The sequence below is a fragment of the Fukomys damarensis genome, unplaced genomic scaffold (genome assembly GCF_012274545.1).
Source record: "Fukomys damarensis isolate Sample0158 unplaced genomic scaffold, DMR_v1.0_HiC HiC_scaffold_31, whole genome shotgun sequence".
In the NCBI taxonomy this organism is placed as follows: Eukaryota; Metazoa; Chordata; class Mammalia; order Rodentia; family Bathyergidae; genus Fukomys; species Fukomys damarensis.
This window is the reverse complement of record NW_022900943.1, coordinates 12522360-12543663: the sequence shown is the minus strand read 5'-3', so window position 1 is coordinate 12543663 and position 21304 is coordinate 12522360. Positions and strand designations below refer to the sequence as shown.

At 39.4% G+C, this 21304-nt stretch overlaps 1 protein-coding gene across 5 annotated transcripts in view; it reads left to right on the top strand.

Moving 5' to 3' along the window:
• Positions 1-8738, top strand: part of Cd274 (CD274 molecule) — a 155701-nt gene extending 146963 nt beyond the window's left edge. For all 5 annotated transcript variants that reach the window (XM_010620833.3, XM_010620834.3, XM_010620832.3 and 2 more), the window contains 4 exons: positions 3449-3733; positions 4531-4638; positions 6299-6358; positions 7649-8738. In XM_010620833.3, the coding sequence (XP_010619135.1) occupies positions 3449-3733; positions 4531-4638; positions 6299-6358; positions 7649-7671 (476 nt within the window). In that variant the 3' untranslated portion in view covers positions 7672-8738. The remainder of the gene's footprint in view (positions 1-3448; positions 3734-4530; positions 4639-6298; positions 6359-7648) is intronic.
• The last annotated feature ends 12566 nt before the right edge of the window (positions 8739-21304 follow it).

Here is a 21304-nt window from a genome sequence, read left to right as displayed (position 1 = left end):
TATTTCCAAAAACACTGTACTTTCTGTAGGAACTGTACTTTCTTAAGAATACCATGAAAGTACACTTTAGCAGTAGCAGTATTACTCAGGTATTACTAGTGGTAGTAGTAGTAGTAGTAGTAATTAAAAAAAACTTACGCAGTACTTATTAAGTCCAGAACTAAGCTTTTTGTAATCATAATCCATTTAATTCTGTGGGGTAGATGCATTGTTATGTCTAAGATTAATATTTTTCTTATTTTACTATTGTAGAAATCAGAATTTATTTATTTATTTGTTTGTTTGTTTGTTTGTTTGAACCAGGGTCTTTCTGTGTAGTTCAAGCTGATCTTGAACTCACTGTTTAGCCCAGGCTGGCCTTAAATTCATGGTGATCCTCTTGCTTCAGCCTCCCAAGTGCTGGGATTATAGGCCTGTGCCACAGCCCCTGGCTGAAATCAGAATGTATCTTTCAGCTGGTCTGTCAGTGATCTAACAGCATAATTCTTCCCATTTTAGGGATTAGGAAACTGAGGCCCAAAGAAATTAATCAATTTGCTCAAGTCCACCTAGCTTGTAAGTGGTGACACCAGATTCTAAACACAAGTAGTCTAGCTCTGAAGTCTGTGCCCCTCATAACCATATTTTGCTGCCTATCTTTGTACCTTTAGAGAATGTATCAAGTTGTGTAATGGCTTTAAAATGATCTTGAGCTTTTTTGGTTTTGATTAACTAACATCAGTATATTTCTCTAGAGGTAATAAACCAGTGGTCTGCAAAAAGTTTTGATTACCCACTCCATCTGAAAAGCTAGTGTGTTTGTGTAAATTATAAGGAATATACTTTGTACTAATATACACATTGCATCATAGCAAGTTGTCATTTTTGAGGGGCAAAAGGGGATAACTATCACTAATTTCATATGGTTCAATCTAAAATTATGCATTCTGAAAATATAAAATACATTTTAAAGGATGAAATAAAATTTAACAAACAATATTTTAATGTCTTCCTAATTGTGGTGCTTCCCTATCATCCTTAGCTAATATGTTGAGGCATAATATATCTTGAAAATCATCATTAACAAAAGTAGCTGGTTTTAATAACATTAAAGGGTTTTAGAAAATACTTTGTCAGATCCAGTTAAGTACTTACTGATTTTAACCTTATAGAGTAGTTGATAAAAAGTCACTTCTGACATTACCCATTAATTTCTATTTGAATTATTAGTATTATCTTCAATTCTGTTTCTTTATAGGATGCTTTTTAATTAAGTCATTTTATACAGTTATTTTAGTTAAAAATAAATAAGAGCCATCTTCTCTATGGTATTATAAGATTCCCCTTCTTCAGTAAGACCCTTATGTGACAGAATGAGACCCAACACCAACTAGCAAAACTTAGGAGGCTTAAATTATTTAATTGATATGATAAAAGTACATGTAAGTGGAAATTCTGATATTTTCCTGTGTACCCTCATGTGTGTGCCCCATTCCAGAAACTGATGTAGTGGATATTTAATCATCCCTTCTGGAATGCATCCCTTCTGTAATTGGCCTTAGAGATATACCACATTTATTCGTGTTCCTTTGTGTGAAACAGTATCCTCCCTACTCCTCCTAATGCTATCCTCCTTTAATAATCTTTTACTAAAACTGATGACAGAAGGGTAAGAAAAACATTTATCCCTAACATTTTACGTTAAGAGTAACTTTTAGGCCTTAAATTTTAACTGCCCAGAAATCAAGCTATATGCTATATGAATTGGGCCCTATTATGGTAATATTATTTCAGGAAATTTTTATGTCATGATGTATAACTACAGTTTCCATTTTTAAGTGGTTCTTAAACATGACAGGTACAAGATTGAGATTTCAAGTACTCAAAAATCATTATTTGTGTGTTTTGAAATTATAATTTTATTGATTTAATTGGTGGTAGTTTCCTTAATTTAACAGCTCTAAAACATCATATCCATATTTTTTTCAGTTTTGTCTTATCCTACCGGCTTTGTGTTAAGTCTCTGAAAATAATATGTCATGGAGTTTTTGTTATGTCCTGGTAAAGGAATGGAGAATTAAGGCTCTGACCATTAGTGGCTCACTAAAGTTTTAGTAATAAAATAATGATTATGCAGCTGAATAAAAACAGGTTGATGTCAAGCTTGGGATTTAGCTCAGTGGTGCTGCTGCCTGCCTCGCAAGCATGAGATCTTGACTTCAATCCCTGGTACCAAAACAAAACAAAAAACCCACAAAAAAACAGGTTAATGTGTTTGTAATGAGTAAACATGAACAAAGATCTTATGCTATCTGTGTGCATCGAACAACTTACTAGAATAGTAATGAGAACCAAGATCTGTCATGTAAAGGTATAAGATCCCAATGATAATTGTAACTGTACTGTATACTTAAAAAGTATCAATAAACTCAATGAGAAAAAAAGGGTCCCAAACCAATTATCAAAAAATTTATTAGAATTTATAGTACAGAAAGAGCACATTAGGGAAAAATCTGGTGGAATGGATAAGGTATGGGATTTAGTTAATAGTAATGTACTAAGTGTTTTTGTTATGTTGACTGCACTGTGGTAATGTAAGATGTGAATAATGGGGGAAGCTGGGTAAGGAATATAGAGTAATGGTACCATTTTTGGAACATTTTTGTAAATCTAAAAGTATCCTAAAATTTATAAGTACATTTAAAATTTTTAAATTATCACTAGAAACATGTATTAATTTTTACAAATGACATAGAACATATTTTCATAACTAATTTCTGATCATATGACTCAAAGTTGAAAAAGCAAGTGATACATCAAAATCAGGGTATTAAGTAAAGTCTAAGAAAACAGTGCTTTCCAGCTGGAGAGGTTTATGTTTATAAAGACAGCTTGACAACATCAAAAGGAAATATTCAAGAAGAAATTTAAGAAGAAATAGGGTCCTAGGTAAAAAATATAGCACTTTACTGAGAAATGTACAAATACTTGAACAGACATTATATATTTGGATAGAAAGAATACTGGCTTAAAGATGAAGAATTATTTTAAATTAATTTCAGCATTTAGTTTGAGCCTAATAAACATACCAACATGCTTTGTTGAACTTCACACTAATCTACATCCCCAGCCCTTTTTTATCTTTCATTTTGAGACAGGGTCTTGCTTAATTTACTATGTTGCCTGGGCTAGGCTTGAATTTGTGAGCTCCTGTCAGTATCCCAGAGTGCTGGAACCAACATGATTGTGTAACAAAGTAGTTGTTTCTTTGGTCACAAAGTTGGCCAAAGTTTGAACAAAAAAAGTTAAGGCAGACTAGCAGAGAGGTTCCCCACCACTGAGGAGGAGGAATAGTAAGTTCATTTCTCTGAGAACCAGCCTGCTTGATATTGTTTCTAATATAGATAGCACCAAGCCACAAGTCTGTTTTATACTAAGAAATCCCTGGCTTCTTTTGTTCATCACCTAGCCCCGTATCTCAAAATCAACCAACGAATTTCCACGGATCCAGTCACCTCTGAACATGAACTAACATGTCAGGCTGAGGGTTACCCTGAGGCTGAAGTCATCTGGACAAGCAGTGACCACCAAATCCTAAGTGGCAACACCATCATCACCACATCCCAGACGGAGGAGAAATTGTTCAACGTGACCAGCACGCTGAGAATCAATGCAACAGCTAATGAGATTTTCTACTGCACTTTTCGGAGATCAGGTTCTGAGGAAAACAGTAGAGCTGAGTTGATCGTCCCAGGTAATATTATCAATGTGTCAATTAAAATATGCTTAACATTATCACCTGCTATGCCTGATGTCTCCTCATCACAGTGATGGTTGAATAAAAGATAATACTATATTTAAAAATGCATGTTGTTTCCTCACCTCCATTCATCCAGGTCATATTGCTACTTAATAAACATTCAGCAGATATTTACTGAATATTCTCTACATGCCAGGCAGTATATAAGCATTAGTTATTCATAGGAAAATAGGACACAGCTCACAATCTCACAATCACAGGAAACAGGTAAGAAGTAAGGAAACAGAGGCCAGCCTGGGCTACATAGTGAGCTCAAGGCCAGCTTGAACTGCATAGAAAGACCCTGTCTCAAAGCAAAACAAAAGAAAAAAAGCAAGAGGAAATGACGTAAGTAAGGCCACCCTTTAGTATCAAGCAGACACTCCTGTGGTACTGTGCTAAGCACTTTACAAACATTAGCCTGATAAACTTAGAATTTCCGTTTGGTAAGCTGGTTAAAGGACTTGCTAGAAATCTCAAAGCTGGTCATTGGCAGTAGGATTCAGCCACAGGTCTCTGTGCAAAACCTGGGCTTCCTGCACTATTCCATGCGGCCCTCATCTCGTGATCAGAGCTATCTCATCATTTCGGCCTCTCACCGGCCAGGAGCTGCTTAAGAAGATTACTTGAAGAAGACTAGTGCTTAAGAAGATTAACCTGAAATTAAACAAACTTCAAGATTGATTATTTTCCTGACACTTCCCACAAAAATTTTATCTTTAGTCAGTTTTGTTTTGTTTTTTGTTTTTCAGAACCACCTGCTGTATCTTCCACAAATAAGAGGAATCATTTTATGATGGTGGGACTCATCCCGTTGTTCTGTGTTGTGGCACTGGTCCTATTCTGCCTAAGAAAAGATGGTATTTCCTTCATTATGATGGTTTTCACTGGGGGTGTGGGGAAGTGTGAAGGTGGTATTGTTGTCACCAGAAAATGCAAAGCCAGAAATGCTAAATATCTTGCCATTTGTCGGACAGTGCCACATCACAAGAAATGTCCTACTCAAAATTCAAGTTGAAATCCCTGGAAAAGACTGTTTTATGCTGTTTCCTGTTAGCTTTTTATTTCCAGGCCCATTTTCAATTATGCAAAGTGAATTTTAGTTGTGTTACTGGGTAAAACTATGCCATCTTTTCCTTCAGTCCTGCCCATTTTGCTGTTCTACAGTGTCGCCCACATTGGAAGGTCTATTACCCTTGTAATAGAATTTTTGAGGAGGGAGAGTTGGATAATGGCTGCAGAGAAGTTGTCTGAGTTTTGCTACGTGACACAGAGAAGCCCCAGGATTCATCAGCAATCCAATGAAGCTGAGTGAGGTTGCTGGGTGAAGATCAGATGGACGGTAGTGAGGGTTTGGAGAATCACTATGTGTAGAGGTTGAAGAAGAATCAGTGTCATAAAGTTTCTTTCCAACATGCACAAGTACAGATTTACAGAAGTGAAAGCACTAATGCCTGCTGGTTTTGGTTATAACTTTGCATTGAGCTAGTCTCTGGTACCCTGACTAGTCAACATAGTTCCGTCTCTAGAGCTGTGGTATTTTTACCATAGAGTATTTTGCAAGATTTCTGGAGGTGGATGTTAAGCAATTTTAGAAATAATTTAAATGTGTTTATTTACTTAACCAGAGGAACAATTAAAATCCAGGGAAATAAATATATTCAAATAATTTCCTCCCATTTCAAGATAATTCAGAGCAAGCATTTTCCCTAGTACATTGAGATACACATCAAGAGATCCAATGATGGCCCCTATATAGAGATATCTGATGTCAAATAAGGAGGTGGAATATAGAAGGGAGTTCCCATAGTTATTGAGGAATTCTCCATAATCCCCACAAGCGTGGGTGGATCTGGAAAAGTGGTCTTAGTGGGTAGGAATCAGTGGTTTCAAAGAACTTATCTGAACTGAGCCAGGATTTGAAATTCAAGTTTCAATAACAGATCCAAGGATGGAGTGAATTTCACAAGGAAATGATTATTTTCCGATTCACACTGGGAATATTTCCTTGGGAATAAAAGATCAGTTGTCTAGGAATGGCTAAAAAACCAACAGATAGCCAGACATGGTAAGCGCATACCTGTAAGCCCAGTGACTTAGGAGACTGATGGAATGTCCAAGGTCAGCAAGAACCTGTCTCAAAAATTTTTCAAAGGCTGATAAATGTAGGTCAGTGAGCCCTTGCCTATCACTTGTGAGGTTCTGGGTTCAGTCTCCAGTATTACAAAGAGGAAGGGGGAGGGGAACAACAGATTACATCGTACCTTGGAATGTGGCACTTTCTATCTCTGAGGGAAGGATGGAAAAATAAAAGCATATACTCTGAAAGAAAATCTAAGAGCAAAAAGCTGGTGTCCTAAACTGTTGAAGTAATTAACGTTATGGGTTGTGTCCCTGGAATTAAGAAATTCCCAGGAGATTAAAAATGTTCCCTGGGAATTTGGAATTTAAACCCCAGTCATTTTGTGGGATAGAGAGCCGTACAATATGGAAATTAAAAACTGATTTCTTTTTCTCTAGTGAGTGTGATAGATGTGGAAAAATGTAACACCCAAGATTTGAACTCAAGGAAACAAAATGGTAAGAATATCAGAAGGGACTGGAAAGTCGAAGGAATAGGAAACAAAAAGCTAAAGCGAGAACAAATGTATCAGTCATCACTTCCCTCATTTTAGAGGCCAGTTGTGAGAACTGCTGGTCTTCGCCTTACAACTCTAAGAACTCCTGCCACAGTCTGAGGGGGTTTAGGATGGCCCTCCAGAGTAGACAGTGGTGAACAGCTTGTGGAGCAAAAGGGGAAAGGCAAAGCGGGAAGAGGTGGCTTCTCTTTGCTAAGCAAACTTCCATTGCCCTGAATCCCAACAGCTCCCTGTAACAGGGGAGCAACTCACTTAGACGGATGGATAGCTAATTAATTAATTCTGCAATGTTGTCTGTCAGGCACTGTTTACTGCTTTCATGTGTAGTGTGAAGTATTTCATTTAACTCCCTCCAACCACCACCAAAAAATGTCAAAGACAAATATTAGACTCATTCCCATTTTATAGCCGAGAAACCAGAGGGCCAAGATGATGATGATGTAGTGTCCAAAAACACACAGCTGATGACAAATCAAGTTTGTGGGCAACCTAGCCTAACCATGGACCCTTAACCTGTTAACGTCAACCCATTTTGCTACAGACAGATTGCATTATGTGGTTCGTAGCATTCATTTGTGCTATAAAGCTAAGTAGTAAGTATTTGTGTTGCCTGAGCCAGGGGTGGTGAACCTATGGCACACCTGTCATTGTGCTTTTCTTTTAAGACAAAAGATGTTAATGTAGAGTTGTTTTTCTAAACTAAAAGCTCAGTATTCAGTTTAATCAGAGTGTTGGCACTTTGAGATAAGTGGGTTTTGGGTTGCAGTTTGGCACTCGGTCTCTAAAAGGTTTGCTATCACTGGTCTGAGAGGACCAAACCTCTCAGTTTGCTCAGGACTGAGGGATTTCTCAGGGCATCATCAGTTTTATTTTTTATTTCTTGGGTTTTTCTTGTAGTGCCACCTAACCTTGAGTTCACTATGTAGGCCAAGCTGGCCTTGAACTTGCGGCGATCCTCTTGCCTCAGCCTTTCATGTGCCGGGATTACAGGCGTGTGCCACCACACCTAGCTCATCATTCAGTTTTAAAACCAGTACATTCCTAGGCAAATAGGAATGGTTAGTCACTTTCATCATGTAAGGGAAATCTGTCATAAATGTCATCTGCCTCTTTCTCTTATTGCAAAGTTATTATGTGGTCTGGCAAATATGAGCTTTGCTTCTCTTAGATTTCTTGTTCCTTTTTTCCAGACCCCCATCCATGATATTAATATACTTTTATCACACTCCAGATATACAATTTGAGGAGACGTAACCAGTACCAAAACTTGTGATCTTCAAGCAGGGGTTCTCAGCCCATGGTTTGGGAGTTTGGGAGTGAAAAGGCTCGTGGGATGCAGATGATGTTGGACTTCAGAGGCCCAAGCACTGGAAAAGGAACCTGGGAAAAGAAGAGAGAGTGGAAGCCAAAGAAAGATGCAGTAGAAGGGGGAGCCTGGAAGGAAACCGTGGCCCTTCAAGAACGGAGACTGAGCATTCATGAAAGAGACAAAAGACACTTCTGAATGAGGAGCCGGTTGAGAATCCCTGAAGAATGGTTAGCTCTTGCAGAAGTGCCCATCGCCTCCACTCAGTGCCTCCGTGTGTCTTCTGCCCTGTTGACAGTCCCAGCATTGCAACAGTATTCAGGTGTGACTTGTTTCTATTTATTTTGAGCCTGCGGTGTCTTCTTGTTAGGTAAGTGTGGTTGTGAATTATCTCTTTTGAAGCTATAATAGCTGTTAAAACGCTGCTACTTAACTGCTTGTTTGGGTTCAGGAAAGCATATACTATTTGTGAGGTGCTTAGTATCCCCTGTAAGTATTGTTACAGATAGGAAGCATTGGATTGTATGGATCTTAAACTTATTTAACCGACTCACTAGTTCAGCTGACTTGAGTAATGTTATCCTCAAATTTCAAAGGTCTGTTACAGTGTCGGGTGCATATAAATATCAGCTTTACAACTGTGTGTACCTTGTTCATGTAATCTCATTTCCAACAACCCTTCAGGAAACCCCTATTACTGTATTCATTTAATAGCTGAGGAAGCAGAGGGCTTACATAACATGTCCATAGTAGGAAATAGCAGCTCTCAGATTTCTTCAACTTACCTCCTGTCCTTCTAGAGTGCAATTTATAGCTGTACTTTCAGAAATTCATTCATTCAAAAAATATTCAAGTGCCTTTGCATATTATGAGTGCCTTGCACCATGCTCGGCATTGAGTGTACACACAAGACATAATGTCAGTGGAGTGTACTTACATGCGTTTATAATCAAAGCAATTTTAGTTACAAGAAATCAGTATTTGAGAGAACTGGGGAAAATAGCTCTTGAATTCCTTTGCTAGCATTATGTTTACACTGATTTATTTGCCTTTGCTGTGTGATCTGATGATTTTCTATATAGTGTCTTTTATGGCTTAGAAGTCCTTTTTCTTTTCTGATCTAAATAGTATTGAGTTTTGAATTCACACTCTTCCATGATTCAAAATTCAAATGGTCTAATAGAAAACAATAAAAAATACTTCCATCCCATCCTCCTAGCTATCCACTTTTCCTTCCTACGGGCAACAGATGTTGCCTTTGTCCATGTATTCTAAAGATAGTCTCTGTATATAAATTTTCCCCAGAGATAAAAAAATATAATGTATCTACTATGCACTTTGAAATTTTCATTTAATACATTTTTTTCTATGTAGCAACTAGAACAAATGTGAGTCTCCCAGAAGTCAGAAACTGTGTTGTGTCTGTTTCTAGATTATCTTTCCCATAGCCTCTTAGCGTTGTTCATGTGATTTACTACATGCTGTATATCTACTACATAAGGCTTTGGACAAACACCACCATTAAGTATTTGGTCTATGGCTGACTTTGGTTTTGACTTATTTTGTGTTTTCTCCAAAGGAGATCCATGGTTTTCCCAGGGTACAGTGAGTCAATCCATTACTAACTGGCAGCCTTATTGCTAACTGCATGATGAAACATGTCTGGAACTTTCTTTTCTATGTTTTCTCTCTCTTTTTTTTTTTGGTATCAGGGATTGAACTCTGGACCTTGCTCTTGTGAGGCAGGCAAGTGGAACCACTGAGCTAAATCCCCAGCCCTATGTATTCTCTTGAGTAGAAACTTCACTTTGCTACTGTACTTGCATAATTACATGTTCTTTCTGGAGAGTCTAACAGTGTACCTTGACTTCTGGCTGCACTGGGTCCTCTTCTGTGCCAGAAAAGGTTCATCATCACTGCTTGAACTCTTGAATGCCACTGGCTCTTATCACTACAGGGACCTCCCAAGATACTGTTTTCGAGAGACTTTTAGGTTCAGATGGCCTCTCAGGAAGTCCCAGAATTTTCTTTCTCTTTTGACCATTTATTAGCATCTTCTTTGTTTTGGTACACATCAAGACTGAAGAAACAGATTTTCCAACTGAATTCCTTCTGTTATCTGCTTGTATGTGTTTATTTATACAATAATTTGTGACTCTGGCTGAGCAAAAAATGCACGTTTACTGGATTCCAAAATCATACTTTCTGTGGCATTGGATTTGACAGGCACTTTACCCACTTGTGTTGTGTTTCATAAATGACATAAGTGAAGATGATATGTAATTCTGTATTTGTCCCTTTTTGAGCCTGTATTAATTTAATAGAACATTCCTATTTATTCTGTTCCTCAATATACTTGCCTGTTCATTTTCTTATTTTCTCATGTTTTAAAGAACACTCCCAGTTTAACCTCCCAGTAGAGAGTATTCCTCTTCTTAGTTATTTTTTCTTTTTCATAGCTTCTATGTTTACACAGCATACTTTTCAACTTTGCATGATGAGAAAAACACAGAACTTAATTATTTAAAAATAATTTTATTGACAATTTCATTCTCTTGCACACTGTAGCTTCTTTTCGGACAATACCAAGAAAAGAGTCAAAATTCTGTCATCCATAATTAAAGATCTGCGGAAGCAAGGGTGGAGAGAAGGGGTGGAGCCGGAGAGAACTAGGGAAACAAAAGGGCTGTCCTTAAAGAACGCCCCCTTCTGGGCTCTGTAAACATGGATGTTCACATCCAGTTTACATCCCAGTACACGTTGAACTCGATACAGTTCAGCCTTTCAAGTTCTGAGAGGGAAATGAGGAGCCTGGAACTAAGTCAGATAGAGGATTAAGGCCTAGAGCTGGGCGGGACCCTAGAAAAATCTGTGGTTTTAAAACAAACATGACAACACTTATTATTCAAGAAAGTGTATATTTTTTAATGTGTGTGGTTTGACTGCTTAGTCTAATCAAATTCAACTTAAAGGGAGGTTTTGATTTATCTCATCTCCATTCTTTTTAATTTTTCTGTTACTGTATGTTTGCAATAATACATCAGTTACTTTCACTTGGGGGATTGGTACATGGATATACCATGTCTTGGTCATTTTGATCGTTTTGGCTCCCTCCCTTACCCTCCTTTCTCTCCTCCTTATCCCCTTCCCCATTTCCAACAAAGTCTGCTTTTATGTCTAACATCTCCCCTTTGTTAAGTGACCGTCATGTACTGCAAACGTGGACCAATAAAAATTTAAAATAAAAAAAAATCTGTGCTCCCCTACATTACTGGTAGGACTATAAAGTGGTACAGTTACTGGGGAGGATAATTTGGTGATAGCTACCAAAATTATAAACATCCCTGCAATTCCATTTCTAAAATTGACCCTACAGCTATATTCTCATATGTACAAAATGATGTGTATGAAGTTATTCATTGTAGCTTTATTCATAATAACAAAACACTGGAAACAACCTAAATGTCTATCAGTGGGAAGTTAAATAAAGGTGTTGGCACATCCAGACATTGGAAGACAGCAGGTAGTCACAGAATATCTGTACTGATGGAGCATATCTTCAAGATGTGTTTACTCTTAAGGAAAAAAGATGTGGAACAAAGAGTATGTCACATTACACTTTGTACATTATGTTCATTGAATATAAAATAGGCATACTATGAATAATTGCTTTTCATGTTAGATTCTTGGTAGGAATACTTATACAGCACACTTAATTTGTACATTATATGGTATGTAACTTTCTTTTTTTTCTCATTGAGTTTATTGGTACATTTTAGATATACAGTACAGTTACATTCATCATTGGGACTTGTACCTTTACATGACAGGTCTTGGTTCTCATTTTTTACTCTTGTCCCTGCCCGCCCTTCACCTTTACAAATACTTCATTTCCATTTTTTCATTTTCTCATATTTTTTTCTTTTCCCTTATTAGCTTTCCCCTACCCTTCCCACTTTCCCTACACCTTTAGCTCCTTGTAACTTTCCAGATATAATTTTTACACTTTAGGAGAGAAAAATAATACGCATTTTTGTTTACATATGAAAAAACTATATAACTAGAAGGATGCATGAGAAACTAATAAAACTGCCTACCTCTAAGGTGACAAGTTGGGAGAAAATTTTATCGTACAACTTTTGTACCCTTTGATTGTGAGACTTGTAAACACCTTACCTATTTCAAATAAATTATACTTTTAAAAAAGTCTGAGATCAATTGTTTACCTTCCAGGGACTTTCATGCACTTTTAAGGAAATGCTAAGTCTTAATGTATGAGGCTACATACAAATGCCAAAAATGAGGGAGTTTATGAAGCTTCATTCAGCCACCTATGGATTTCAGCCTGAACTTGAACTTAACTGAATCAAATAATTTTTTTCTGTTAATTTTTCTGTTTTTCCCTGGTCTCCCTCCTAGCAGAGGCCCTAACTTGTAGAAGCGGTTAATTTATGGTCTCAGATTAAGCAGCTGTGGGCTTAGAGCTGCATGATGATAAATGATATAGCATTAGAAAAAAAATGGGCCAAATCAATCCATTGTTCATGCTTCTTCAGACATGAAATCATTAAGAGATTTGGACTGTTGGAAAGCCTTCCAAAAGGATTCCAGTTTATATCTATACATTCTGATAACTGAGTTTAACATACTTCAAGTGAAGTTTTGGCATAACAAGTGGGGCTTTGGTCAGCATTCTGGGGTTATCGGTAACTACCAAATCCCCCAGATGTAGGGTTCCCCTCTCAGCATCTTGGCTTCTTCTTGGGAAACGTGTGGCTGCCTGCCTTAAGATCAAGTGTCCAGCCTTCAACAGACACAAAAGACTGTTTTTAACCTCAGTGCTCTGCCATGGAGAGAAATGAAAAGAGAAAGCTCAGGAGAAGTTACTCAGAGACAACATTTACATAAGTGAAACTGAATAGGAAAACGTTCATTGTTGTTGTAAAATCTGGAGAAAATGCCACATCAGGCCTAAATAATGAAAAACTTACTGTCAGCAGTGGCACATGAAGGAGAATGAGCTTCATTTGTCAAGCTTCACTTCTTCCTGGTCATATATGACTTACCAAGCTTGGGGTAAGTTGTGAATGTTAGCGTGCATGAAACCAAGCAGAATGATCTGTTTCCGGGACACTGAAGTTGTGTAGGAACTTCAAAACTTGATGATTATGGCATTTAGGAAAAGACTGAAAAGTGAAAACACTGGGGACTCACTGCTGTAAGGATTGCTTCATTTCAGATGACTAGAAAGGAAAAAAAATCCAGCTGTCTTGAGAAATGTGTGCATAGTTGTGAAGAATAGGAGAAAGCCCCAAGACCTGGAGCCAGCCAGACCCAGGTTCCAGTTTTCTTAGCTGTCTGATCCTAGGTATGGCATCTGGTTTCACTGAACCTGTTTCTTCCGAGTAAAGGGAGTAAAGACTAAATAAGGCAGAATATCTCAAGTGCTTAGCACAACGCCTAGAACCTAGGAAGCCTGCAATAAATGTAATATTAGTGTATTGCTAGGAAGCAATGGTTTATTAATTTACTTTAAGCTCTAATAGCTATAAATCCAGCCATGTTATTAGTTATGAATGACATTAAAACTTTTAAATTGAGTTAAGATTTTTTATTTCTTACATTTTTATTACTTAAATTTTTAACTTTTAAAACTTAGTGTTTAATTTTTGTATCTCTTGAAAGTTAAAATAACTGAATTAAAATTGTGCCAGTTTGAAGATCTAAATTTTGGAATTTTCCATAATGTCAAAATTAGCTACATTTTTTTTTAACTTGCACAATTAAAATTCTGGCATTTAATGAATGTAACTGTATTATAGACCTAGATTGTACCAATAAACTCAATAAAAAAGAAAAAAAATTCTGGCATTTTTTTTGTTGTTGTTGTTCTATGGGTTTCTTGTATCCATAACTATTGAGCTACTAAAAAGCTGAACTTATACAAGATAACTTATTTAGGGGATATTTAGAAAGGATTTCTTTTTGATATATCATGTTTTGTTTTGTTTTTAAGATAGAAGTCTCACTCTTTGCTAATTTCAGAACAAACAACTTTCTAGTAGAAAGCAATTCTTTTTATACCTCAAGTTAAACATTTCTGACTATTTAGTCAAATTGAAAACAAAACATAGAACAATGTTCCAGTGTGGTTTCTAACTAGACAGGTCAACACATCATAAATATTTAATTACCCTCTTTATTAAACATTCATCGAGTGCCTATTGTACCCACTAGGCATTATGGAGAATACAGAAATGACCTAGACATCACCCTACCCTTAAAACGCGAAGACTGATTATACAGTGCTATTATGACTTTTAGTCATAGCTCCTCTTCCAAAAACAAAACAAAACAGCCAGGGATTTAGCTTAGTGGTGCCACCTCCAGCCTCACAAGAGCAAGGTCCTGAGTTCAGTCCCCAGTACCAAAACAAAACAAAAAACCCAAAAGACACAAATTACTGTCAAAAGTGCAGCACAAACCACTGAAGCATGAAACCGTGTCATCCTTCTCCATCCCATCTGGATTCAAATTTGCTGTCCACCCATTAGTCACTTAGTAGCCATTCTAGTTATCAGATCAACTGTCCCAAAATGACAGGTGTGTATGTCTATTGGGTACAAAGTAGTTGCAGCCTATGCAGGAGGGACAGGAGACAAAGGGGAAAGGAAAGGAGCTGGAATTGACAAAGAATAAAAGCGAAGATGCCAGCATGCATCCTACTTTCAATGCAAAGCATGCTGAGGTCAGATGACATCACAAATCCCCCAGCTGGCATCCTTAGTCTCTAAAGATGATATTCTTGGTCCCAACCCCAGGCCAGGTGGGGCTTCATTCACTCCTGTTGCTTAATCAGCTTTTGATCACCCTTAAGAAACTTCACTTTGGAGGCTGGTGGTATAGGTCAATGGTAGAGCACTTGCCAACCTGCATAAGGTAACTAAAATACAAACAAACTTTGATCAACCTGCTCAAAATTGATGCCATTCATTTCTCTAGAGTCACCCCACGTCTGAGCTGCTTATCTTAAGAGTATCTGGTTGCAATTAAGTGCCCGTTATTAAAAACAATATCATCATAATGAAGAGAAGCGGTGGTAAATAAAGAACCCTAGAGCCAACATATGGCTGGTTCTCAGCTTTCCCATTTACTTGATCTGAGATCTTCACCAAATCATCTATCATCTCTGGGCCTCAGCTTCCTTATTATTTATAAAATAGGAATGATAACAGCACCTGCCTCCCAAGGTTGTTGTGAAACAAATAGGTTAATATACACAAAGTGCTTGAAACTGCTCTGGCAGTGTTTAGATCTCTGAAGACATTAGCCTGTTTCTGCTTTTCCCTTCAGTTAGTGACTGAAAGCGGCCTTAGGTGTCATGTTCCACTGGTTCTCCTGGGTCAGTCTTTACCTACTCCACCCTAAAGCTGCCTCTGGGGTACAGGAAGGTGAGTTGGAAGGAAATGTGTAGATTTTCTAGCCTCTGCTTTAGGTTGGGGGTCCACATCTTTACTTCCCTACCTGTACCTCAGAGGAGCCAGCCTCAGCCATCAGGCCTTGACTCAGTCCTCTTACGGCCATTTCTTCACACTCTATCCATCCAGTACTATTCACTAACTGGGATAGGCTTTGGGGGCTGCTCCTGGCCTGTTTCTTGCTTCACATCCTAGCCTCATTTGCTATGGAAGATACTCACTGTCAGGGGTTAAGGAAAGTTTGCGGCCTGGAAAAATCTACCTCAAGCCATACTGATGTGAAATACCCATGCGCATTATACCCTCAGAAGGTTTCTCAAAAGTCGTGTGACATTTTTCAACCAATTGAACTTCCCCCAATCTGAGTTCACAGAAAATCCAGCAACTCAGAGAAATTGTAGGGCTCTCAGAGGTCTGTAAATTCTCTCATAGAGTCCCACTTTGGGTCAGAAAAATTACCTCAGAGCATAGGAACAATGTGTTTGAAACAAGTAGACAGGGACACCCTCCAGATATTTACCCTCCCACAAATTCTTATAGCCAAGCCCTGAGTTACTGCAAAAGCCATATTCATGTCGATTCTGTCACACTGGCTGATTAGCCAACCTTTTTCCCAGCATGAGTTACTTACTGGGACACGTGTCCTCGGGTATGTACCCTTTGATTCATTTACAGCAAGTTGCCCCAAGGAAACAGTCAGACAAGAGCCCAGAGCTGGCTCCATGCCATGTTTCTTGGTGCCAGTGTTTTGTAAAACTGAAAGGTACTTATATCGGAAACAACTTAAGTAGCCATCTCTAGCAGATGACTTAAATGTGGTGTATCCATACGATGAAATGCAAATCAGTCTCTACAAATAATTAGGAGTTCTATGATTATTGACATGAAAAGATACCCAAAATATCTTTAGTGAGTGATAAAAGTAGCTCATTGAACTGTATCCTGATATAACAGTACTTACTAAATTTACATTTATATAGTTGTGTTCAGAGAGCCATAGAGAGCATTTATTCTTGGACTCAGTATTTGGGTAACCTCTACTTTCTTTTTCATACTTTGTTTTGTAATTTAAAAGATTTTGCAATCTTTGTGTGCCAGCAGGCCCTGTACTGAGCAGTTTGCATGTAACAACAATCTGCACCACGACCCCATAAGGCAAGGTGTTTATGACCCTCATGGTACAGGTAATGAAACAGGCACCAAGAGAAGAAGTGATTTACTCAAGGAATGAAACAGATTTGGACAGAGATCTGTTTCCAAAGTGTTGGATCCTTGGCTGCTCAGTATGCTCGAGGGCAGGAAGGAAGGAGCAAAGGTCTGAGCAGAAGTGAGGGGCGGAGGGGAACAGAGAAGGCAGGAATGGCTGCTGCCAAGGAGGAGCAGCCCTCTGTCCTCTTCCCCCTGCTGCTCCTGAAGGCTCTGCACTTTCCCAAGGGAGATCTGCATTTTAACTCCTTTAAACTTCAGTTTCTTCTTTTATAAAACAAGGGAGACCTCTTAGACCACTTCATTTAGAATTAATTAGTCCCCTTCTATGGTGTACAGGAGCCTAGTAGTTACTGTTGTTGCGGCACAATCCTGCCCCCACTATCACCACCGGTATCCCATTTCAGGCTGAGACACAGGCCCTCGTGTCTCCCCAGAGGCAGGTTGTCACAGCAGGCTGGAAGACGCATTCTCTGGTCCTGAACTCACCACCTTCTGGGATAATAATTCTGTTCGTCTGTCATACTCCCCGCTGGACATGAGCCCCTCGCAGAGAGACGATATTTTGTGCACCTCTGTATCCTAAATAGCAAGAACACAACATCCAAAAAACTTCCCCCATTGGGTGAATACTTGGGCGTTATAGACACAAAGCCTTAAGATTCCAGAGTAACAGGTAGGAAAGAAATACATGCATATTAGCTTTTTTGTTTTGGTTTGGTTTTTTCTACCAAACCTGGCACAGAGTTCAGAGTAAAGATGGTTGTTAAATAGAAGTCACTAATTTTGAGAAAAAAAAAAAGGCCCAGAAGGCTCTGTTTTATATTAATCACTTAATTCAAGAATTATAGGCATTCTGTATAAAATTTACATCAAAGCTCAGAACAGTCAAATCACACAAGGAGGGCACTTGAGCCAACTTTCTGTCCTGCATATCAGCAGCTCTATTTCCCATGATACTCCACTCCCTAAAAGCAGACCTGCCTTCAACTCTGCTGCTCCACCAGGTTCAGTAGATTCTGAGTGTCTCCACCCTGCTGCCTCATTGGCAAATTGCGTATCGTTATATCAACTTGTCTTAGTGCTAGAAAATCTAAGCAGCATGGGCAGACAAAAGCCACATCTTGAAACAGGCAAAGTTTGTCCTTGGTTTCTAACCTCCCTCTTTTCCTTCTTACTCTTCTTCAGGGTCTGCTGTCACCAGCATCATCAAGCCCCAGGAATCACTAGTACTGATCCACCAAATTGGAGCGGGACTAGTAACCTCAGAACCACCTGATATGTTTTGAAAAAATGCAAATTCCTGGACTTCAGCCATGGAGATTTTTCGTCAGATGGTTTGGGTAGTGCCAAAGCACTTATATGACTTTAAAGTTCCCCAGGGGATTCTGATGTGCATCCAGAACCTGACCCCAAAACATGAGTCAATTGGGTCCTTTTCTACTTTGAGCTATATTTGAAGAAACGAATCATCCTTTCATATTTCAAAACTGAGCTGAAACCAAAGAGTAATTTGCAAGAAAGTCTGATTTCCTTTATTTGAGTTTAGAAGTCTACTCAACTTGGACCAAACATTTTATCTGCTTCCCTGGGTCTGAAGACCAAAGGATATCATCAGCCCAGACTTCAAAAGGCAGATTCCCTCCTGAGTTTAGTCCTGGGCACATGCTATTGTCCTGATTAGTACTGGTTAAGGAGTCCCAGGGGAAACTGGCTGGCTTTGCAGAATTCTTCAGTGCCCACTTGCTGAGGGCCTCACCAGGTTTATCTTATAACATACCTCATAGTTGGGGTCTTGGGGGTTGCAAGGGAATAGATTTAATACAGCACACAGAGTTTACAGGATTATTTTATAATATTTATGCAAAAAATCAAATGTGGAGGAATATAAGAGATCTATCCACATGCTAGAGACCCAAAGAATCCAGCCGAGGGCCGGGATCCCACAGCAATGTCCCACACAAGTCCAGCTGGGGCCTAGAGCCCAAGGCAGTGTCCTCCACAAGTCCAGCCAGAGGCCTAGAGCCCATGGCAACACCTCATGCAAGTCCAGATCGAGGATCTGCGCTGAGAAGGCCTAAAGGACAGTGGTGGAAGCTAGAAAGTCTGCGTCAGTAGGGTGAAGGATTTTTACAAACGGCTGAGGGATCTGCACTGGAGCCAAGAAGAGACACTCAAGGTGAAGACCAGTGCTCCCCTGATGAGAACAGTAGCCATTCCCAACAAAAGCAAGGACTCTAGCTCCTCTGACAATGAGAACAGCTGAGTTTGTATGAGGAAAACCAGCCACAGCAAAGTTCTCCAAGAGAATCAACAATATGCAATCTTCCCCTCCAGCTCTTTCTATGACACTGGCAACAGTCCTCAGATGGGTCTTCCACCTGAGAATGTCCAGAACCACGTTGACTCAGTTCAGCTGGGTGTTCCAAGTTGACCATTAGCTAATCCAGCACAGGGTCCAACAGTTTTGTCTCCCTCTGGGCTCCCTGAGCCAGAACCAGGGAAGAGAAAGGACTTGAGGAAGAGCTCAGGGTGTCCCTTAGGTCTATGTTGTCCTTTTCACTGTTATCCTACAAATGAGGTCAGCCATGGATCAGCACACCGTAGTGGGTCTCAGGGGCTTCCCCTCTCTACTCTTAGAGTTGTCTGACGTAACAGGGACTCACTTGAGAAAAGATGCCTGTGTATCCACAGGCACACCTGAGGTTGGGTCCACCAACCAGCCTGGAGAAGAGACTGGAAGCAAGACCAGGACTCTAGGCCTGTTTTCCTTTCTCATCTGATTCTTTCTTCAGCTCTTTGTTATGCAGTGACAAGCTGAGGGAGAAAGACAGTCTGTGAACCAGAAGAGGTGAACAAGGAAATTGCCTCGTGTTGCCTTGTTTCTGACAGTTTTAGGTCCTGCCCATTCTCATGTCACCAGTTTGATTGAGGAGACTCAGTGTATTGAAATGTTTTCTTTTTCTAGTAACTGTCACCAATAGCATTCTGTCAACCCCCCGTTAGGTAGTGTGTGATCCTCATTCCCTCATTATATCAAAGTCCAGTTTCACAATTTGCAGGTCACTCAGTCTAGTCCCATGTTTTCTAACAGATTTGGGGGTATAATTCCCATACCATGAAGTTCATCCATTTAAATGGTATGCACACAGTGGCATGACTAATACTACCATCAATTTTTAAACATTTTCTTTCCAAAATGAAACCTACACCCTTTAAGCAATTTCCTCATACATACTTCTCTCATACTTTCCAGTCTTAAGCAAGCATCAGTTATTTTCTGTTTCTGTGGATTAACCTATTCTGGCCATTTCATATACATGGAACTACATAATATGTGGGGTTCTGTGACTTTTTCATGTAGCTTAATGTTTTCAAGGTTCAGCCAAGTCATACCCTACCTGTTCCTTTCTAAGGCTGAATTATATTCCATTGCACAAACATACTATATTTTCTTTGCTCATTCATCAACTTCTGGACCTTTGGGTTGTTTCTACTTTTTAGCTATTGTGAGTAAAGCTGCCTTAAACATTTGTGTAGACATATTTTCATTTTTCTTAGGCACATGTGCTTAAGAGTAGAATACTGGGTCATACTGGACTTCTGTGGTTAACATTTTGAGGAACTGACAGCCCCATTTAAAATTCTAATTCCAAAATAAAATTTCTAATTCCATATCTTTTTCACATCTCTTTCCTTCTCCCAGAGCAAGCTAAGCCAGTTGCCTGCTATCTTGGAATAAAGAGAGAAATGTCCAACCTCTAGTTTTTTATATTCTTAGTGGCCTTCAGGACAAGCCCAGGCTTCCTGTCCTGCCAGCTTTCCTGTCTTCTCTATTATTCAAAGCCACAGCAACTGCTGGGGTCTTTGGATTCTCTGAGGGCTCAGGGCCCTGGGATTAAAGGTACAGCATTTTTGACATCCTTAAAAACAGCCCTACTCTCCTTTGCATATCCCAGCCATGGGAGAGCCAGTGAAAATCTCACCTTCAGAAACCTTAGGCAAAAGGCTAGTGTTCACATGTCTGTAAGGCACTGTCAAACTCGAGAGATGTGCATAGCACCCCTTGCTCTGTCCAAGAATGAGAAAGGAAGAGGACAGTATACACGCACTCTAGGTATCTTGAACATTTTCCCTGTCGCACGAGCTCTATTTTTCATTGTTAAAGACAATGGACCAGTCACACCTCTCCCATTGACTCTTTTTCTCCACTCTTACATCTTGCCTGTTATGGTTTGGGTCTGGGTGTCCCCCCGCAGCCCCATTTGGTCAAAGGTAGCTGAACCTGGAATGTGTGATGCTAGGATCAGAGGGGTGCGATTACTAAACAACTACACGTGAGTGACTGGTTTGGCCCCCCCCACCTTAATCCCTGGTAGTCTGAGTAAGATAAAAAGGGCAGAAAGATGCTGTTAAACCCTCTCGCTGCCTTTGCTGCCTTGTGCACACCATGTTGTTTCTGTGATGCTTCTTTGCCATCCCAGCCTCGGAGTCAGCTGATGTTGGACTGAAACCTCTACAAACTGAATGTGAGCCAAATGAACCCCTTCCCTTGTAGCTTTGGGCGTCGGATATTTTGTCTCAGCGATGAGAGAAACGTAACTAACACTGCCCCACACCTGCCCCTAAGAAACTCACTGGTGGAATCATGCCTTACTTAAATTTGACCTTTGTGAGCCCGGTAGCTTTTCTTAACAAGGAACCATTTCCCTACTTGTTTCTCCACTATTCCGTAACACGGAGGATGAGGAGAAGCTGGGACAGGAATAAGACTTCATTAGGGCCAGGCATGGTGGTGCCCACCTGTGATTGAGGCACCTGAGAAGCCGAGGCAAGAGGATCACTGAGAGTTTGAGGCTATCCTGGATTACATAGTGAAGCCCTGTCAAAAAAAAAA